Raw genomic sequence first — 6,718 nt, 5'->3', positions numbered from 1 at the left:
AAACAACTGCAATGTGTCTTATTTGTAATACTAACGCACCCGTTCCGTTTCCTCAACTCTGTGCTTTTGTTTTGCGGTGAATATGACCAGAAAACGCACATTTCCGTATAGGCGACTTGAAGATTCATGTCTACAACAACAACAACAACAACAACAACAACAACAACAAAATACAACTGAGGTAATACTGAGAAAAAAAAATCGTTTGCACATTTTTAGCAGGATTTGTTGTAGATACATGACATTTAAACGGCATATGCAATGGCTTGTTGGGCCCATGTGCTTGTGTTTTAATAAAATTAAAGCAAATAGCAAGTATGTTTTTCCAATTATGTTGTTGCTGTAGCTTTAGTTATTTCTTCCGATAATGTTTTAGCTTTGCCAAGTTTATTTCAAACCATCGCCCCCCCCCCCCCCCACACCCCCAAAACATTCTTTCAACCAATATAAATTATCTGGCTTTGAACTTCTCGATATGTGTTTTCGCCCTGTGTCCCATTTCTTCGGATCTCTGTCTGAATAACTTTTGCTTCTCTGATTGGTTTTGGGTTTCAACGACATTCTCCTTTGGCCATATTTGCTGTTGTTATCGCTGTGTTTATGGAAGCCAGCCGCAGCGCATTGGCGTTCATATATGACAGTCAAAAGGGCCATAAACGCGGGGAGAGAGGCTGAAGTTTATGGTTGCCTCTCCGCCATAGTGCGCTCCTGCGCGGCGCATCCTTTACTGCGCGCTGGAATTCCGTCCCTAATTACGGCACATCCTCCCCGTTGCCACGGCAACGCCGCCATAAAAGCTGTCTGAGAGTCTGGAGCATTTGTACAATTGGAGTGCAGTGCAATAAACCGTCTGAGAACCAAGGTTATTAACTGTGTTACCAAGGAGGCTGGAGCCACGACAGGCGAGAGGACACATAGGAAAAGTCTGTTGCGTGTTGGCCGCATCAGCTTCATTTGACAGCGTTTTTCCCCTTTGCTCGGGTTTATCCACCTCGAAAGAAGAAGAAATCTCTGGTTGACCAGATCCAAGATTTAGATCCTACCTTACCACCGGGTGGCGCTACCGGGACCAATGTCATTGCCGAGGATCTGTGGGTTTTTTTTTTTTTTTTTTTTTGTCTCCACACTCACCGTAAGGATCCTGTGCTTGAATGTAGAGGCCTGTGCGTAAAAGAGGTATTAGCACACCACATCGCTGCTTTTCCACGTAACAACCCATCCTACACACACGTGTGTCTCCGCTTTGTGCACATTTCCTTCTGGCGCTAACTAGGCCGTACTGTAGGCTGTAGTAAATGCGTTCCTGCATGGGGGCCCTAATAAGGCAACACATCTGTGCCAAGCACACTGCATGTGCTATTCATTGTGCTGAGTTGGGCTTTTTATGGTTGAGTACTCCATAGCATGCTGGTAGGCTTGTTCTACCTGGGTAAATTTTAATCCCGTACAACCTCGGCTGTTAGAGATCGGGATAGCACTCGGTTTAAAAAAAACGCTCAATCCTTATGATAAAAGACAGGAGATGAATATCGGTTACGGGATTCATTGTTTTCATTGTTCTGGTGATCTCGCTCGTTGCTGGTGGTACTTCTATAAAATCCCCAAACCTCTCACGCAACAGAATTCATGTTCCAAATGTTTTCTCTCGCTCTCTCTCTCTCTCTCTCTCTCTCTCTCTCTCTCTCTCTCGCTCTCCCCAAAACACAGTATTTGTCCCTGCCAAGCGCATGAAATATGTGATCTTTAAAGTCGATTCCACCGTGATAGGAAAGAAATGGTTTCTCCTTTCCTTCCTGTCGTGGACTATTCGGTGTCAGCCCAAGTCGCCCAGGTCTATTCTGGATCCACGCGTGTGTGTGCGTGCCGCGCCGAGTCGCTTTGTCTCTCGTGAAAAATAAACGCTTCCGCTGGATGTAATAAAACGCCGCATTATTGTTCATAACTGCACTCGGGACGAACATGATCCTCTTCAAACGGCCTCTTCGGCCACGATTATACGAGCCTGATCAAAGCCAGTGGTCAGAGTAAACTGTTTTGGAGATACATTAGCCGGGCAGCTGTGGAAATTAAGATTTAATAGCTACAATTAATAACTGTAACGCAGAGATATAGATAGGGCCTCCGCGACAGGAACACGAAGTGTGCGGACAATAAAAACAGTGAAACACTGGGCACCCATAATTAATTGATGTATAATGTTTCCGTTGCGGCTCATGTGTCCCATAAGAGACAAGGCCTTCGCTTGTAACCTATTGAGTTCAGGTTAGTGGTGTGGGATTTGCAGCATAACCATTCCTCAGGTTGTGGTAGTTTAGTATACAGGCGCATGTTTGGTGAACCTTTTTTTTTTGTCCTGGACGTGTACAAAAAAGCCCCTTTGATAGTGTAAACATATGATTTTATATGATATTATATGATATAAGGGCGCTCAACACCCACCTCTTCAACTAGGCTTTTTGATTTTTTAATGTTTTAGTTACATTTCTTTAATTTTTGTAAAGTGTCCCTGGGTTTCTTGCTCGGTGCTTATCAATCAAAGTTATGATGTTATTTTGATATTATATTATATTATATTATATTATATTATATTATATTATATTATATTATATTATATTATATTATATTATATTATATTATATTATATTATATTATATTATATTATATTATATTATATTATATTATATCCATGTGAGAGAGTCTATATTCATCCGAATGTACTTTGGCGTTCTCAGCAAACAAATCAAAAACATTCAAGGTTAATGTTCATATTCTCCCGAATATTCGACCTTCAGTGATTTCAAAAACACAACCGGTTTTAGTGACAGAGTCTACATAGGCCAAATTTATGAATTTTCTTCTAAATTCGCCATTGGAGGACACCGGGCTGCAAACATACCCGGGGGGCTCAAACACCACCTGGGTCTGGTAATGGCAAAGCTGGCTGGGATTAACTTCAACCTGGAAAAAGCTTTAGAGTGCACATGGCCAAGGACACTACAAAATGGAGGGAGTTTTATTGTGGTCCTTATTGCCCCAAATTGGATCGACGGAGTGACTTGTACAAGCTTTATGTCTACTTTGCTGTGGGCGCTTGCAGTCATCCCGCATAACTTCATCAATAATTATATTCGAAAATCAAACAAGTGAAATGTGTTTTCTAGATACGGTTAAAGATGTTTATATATATAAAAATCTTTACTTATATTCAACATTGCACATTGTTCGATTAATAGATACATTGCAAATCTATCGATTATATGATTAAAGTAATCTAAAAACGAGTACTTTTGATTAGAAATACACACAGAATTGTTTATTGTTGTTTATTATTCAACAATAATGACACAAACTCCACATTCAGTACTTGTATACAGGATTTCATTTTTTTCCTCTACCTTATTTTGATCCAACTTGGTCGGATGTTGAGAAGTATGCGCATCAAATTAATTCGCACGGCCTTCAGTGAAAACTGTGCGTATCAACTAACGGCTTTGTGAAGATATCTCATACTGCATTTCATCCAAAACTGCAGGCAGCTCACATTAACATTATTATAGCCTATTTTACAGTTATTAAGTAAATGTCCTGTGGGATAGGGGCTATCTGACGTGCTACATTTATTATCATAACCATTAACAACAGAATGCGCAGCCATTTTATATGCACTGCACTGTTTATCTTAAACGTATATATAATAATGTAACAACCCCCATTACTGAAACCTTTGAATTAACTTCATGAAGGATAATGCAATTATATTGCTAATGTAATAATGATAAAATGTATGTGTGTATATATATATTTACATACATATACATGTACATACATATATTCATATATATTTACATACATTTCCATTGACATACATATATTCAGATATAGATACATATATACATATATAAATATATGTATATATATTTATATATACATATATATCAATATATGCATTATAATTACATTATCGAAGTCTCCAATCATGTTTGATATATATATTGTATAAATAACGTCCAGTTACCGTTCCTAAATTAGTGATTTTCCTTTTAAGTTAACGACCTGTATCTGGAGACCTTCTGCGAAGTGATTCGCCAGAGGCAAAACCCTTCCAGGGTTGAAACATTTTATTTGGACAAAGTCCGATGTCTTTGTTATTTTACGTCTTTGTTCTGAATTCAAATCTCGAACTATCGCCCTAAGGAATTGCGTTTTTACCTCCAGCCCAACTGATATTTCTTGAATCTTCCACGCACACAGAAATCACGTTTGTCAATTCATGACCTCCCCATTACCCATGCTCAGTTTTATCGAAACAAATATCATATTTGCTCTTGTGTTATTTATTACTTTGCCCTGGGGTGATACTGGAACTCCATACATATTCAGACAGAAAATAACAACAGGCTTCCAGTCTGCGGTCCGCGCAAGCCATGGGGTGCACTGTAAAGGCACGGTTATTTATTTTATTTTGAAGTTTGTTGCCATTCTGTCGGCCATTGTCGACGATGCTTTTTCATATTTTTGTACGTATATTCGTGGTGCATGAAAGTGAGGTGACAGGACACATTCATTTCTCTGCTGTCCTCTCTCTTCGCCTCAGCCCCTTGATGAATATGGCCTACGTAGCCTGGGAGTGGGAGGGACTGTCCACCTCCAAGCCATTCCATTGGTTTTACAGCTTGCACGCCGGAGAGAGGGGGGGGGGGTGCCTCTAATCATATCCAGCATGTTTTGTACAAGAAATGTCAGCCAGAAAGGGCTATCTTCTCTCCTCGCCAAAATACACCACAATAATGTCATGTTCGGACAGCCCGTCAGGAAACGCCTTTCTAGTCGATTCTCTGATCAGTGGTCGCAACGAGGCCGTTGGCGGAGGAGGGCACTACCCGGGAAACGCGCTCTGTTCGCCCCAGAACCCCGCCTCGGAAGCCCCGTACGGACTACACAACTATGGATACTTCCCAGCAGGTATGGGGAAACGGGGCGAGGTCGCTTCCCACAACGTCGTGTCCACTTCGGGCGCGTACATGTCCAGCATGGAGATGTGGATGGACGCGCAGAGGTCATGTCGCATGGACCAGGAGCAGCCGATCGGTCCCCAGGTCGCGCCCTGCTCCTTCCCGCAGAACATCAAGGAGGAGAGCAACTACTGTTTGTATGAGCCACAGAAGTGTCCCAAAGCCTCCACTGCGGAGGACCTCACCTACTCGAGGCTGAGCACAGCCGGTTCCGTTTCGGGTTCGTGTACAGTCGCCGACGGCGGCGGCGGCGTAGGCGGAGGCGGCGGCGGCGGGGGCTCGGTGCCTGTGCCGGGCTACTTCCGCTTGTCTCAGACACACGCACATTCTCATAAAGTTTACAACGGCCCACAGCCCAATCCTTCCCATTCCCACTTTGGCCTCCACCCCCTCACTTCGGTTCGCTTCCACACTTCGCCCAACCCGACACCTTCTGCTCCTGCGGCCGCGGCGCAGGAGGGCAGAACGAGAGAGTCGGGAACGGCAGCGCCGCAGACTCACCCTGACCCCGGGGAGGAGGAAGCCCGGGACTCGTCAGAGGCAGAAGCTTCCTCCGCAGACGAAGCAGAAGATCGAGACAAAGAGAGGCCAGCAAACAATACGAAAGGTGTGTAACGAGATAATTGTACATGCACTTCTGCATAGCTTCTGCATGCCCTTCTCTGCATGTTAAGGGTGACTGCTGTTCAAACATTGTTTCACATTCCAGTGACGTCAAAAGATGCGTTTTGAAAACTCTACAAGCCTATATTGTATGCACAATAATCGCCATTGACTTCATTAACTCGTTTGAATGTTTCCTATTTGCACACATGCACTCCCAATGTACACATTCTAATGTTAATAAAAAAAGCTCCAATGCTTAAAATCTCAACAAGTAAAAAGTGCAATCATGCAGAGAAAAGGCATTAATAACGTTAGGTTATGCAAGATTAAACACAACTCAAGCTTAATATTGAGTGTGTTGTGCCTATATATATATATATATACATATATAGATGTATGTATGTGTGTGTGTTCACACACACACACACACACACACAAACCCACACACACCCACACGCACGCACGCACGCACGCGCACACACAAACACACACACACACACACACACACACACACACACACACACACACACATACAACGGCTATGTGGAAATTTGTATAGAATAATGTTGGATGAATTCCCTGTCCCTTGATTTGTCATGACACAAATTGTTTTGTGTGCTTTATTGTTGTTGATCATGAAGATGCTCAGACTAATCTTAAATGGCGTTACATTGTACACTTACGCTATATAGTCAATTGACAGGGCCTGCATGCAAACATACGCGTGCGTGCGTGCGTGCGTGCTGGACTAGTTAGTTGACCAATTAGCCGTACACTCAAAAACTGCAATATTAGTCTCAACATTTCCATTTACCCAACGTACTCGCCAAGGCATCCATCCATCTATCCATCTATCTATGCATCCATCCATATGTACATCCATCCACACACACACACGCGCACACACACACACACACACACACACACACACACACACACGCATACATACATACCCACATACATACATACCCACATACATACATACATACATACATACATACATACATACATACATACATACATACATACATACATACATACATACATACATACATACATACATACAGACATACATACCTACATACATACATAGATACATA

At 42.4% G+C, this 6,718-nt stretch overlaps 1 protein-coding gene across 2 annotated transcripts in view; it reads left to right on the top strand.

Annotated features, from left to right (window-relative positions):
• Window positions 1–4,727: 4,727 nt before the first annotated feature.
• Window positions 4,728–6,718, top strand: part of LOC307229254 (homeobox protein Hox-A10-like) — a 3,951-nt gene continuing 1,960 nt past the window's right edge. For both annotated transcript variants that reach the window (XM_079999206.1, XM_079999205.1), the window contains exon 1: window positions 4,728–5,619. In XM_079999206.1, coding sequence (XP_079855332.1) covers window positions 4,737–5,619 — 883 coding nt within the window. In that variant the 5' untranslated portion in view covers window positions 4,728–4,736. The remainder of the gene's footprint in view (window positions 5,620–6,718) is intronic.

The sequence above is a fragment of the Zeus faber genome (genome assembly GCF_960531495.2).
Source record: "Zeus faber genome assembly, chromosome: 1".
NCBI classification, from domain to species: domain Eukaryota; kingdom Metazoa; phylum Chordata; class Actinopteri; order Zeiformes; family Zeidae; genus Zeus; species Zeus faber.
This window is presented reverse-complemented; position numbering and strand designations above follow the sequence as displayed.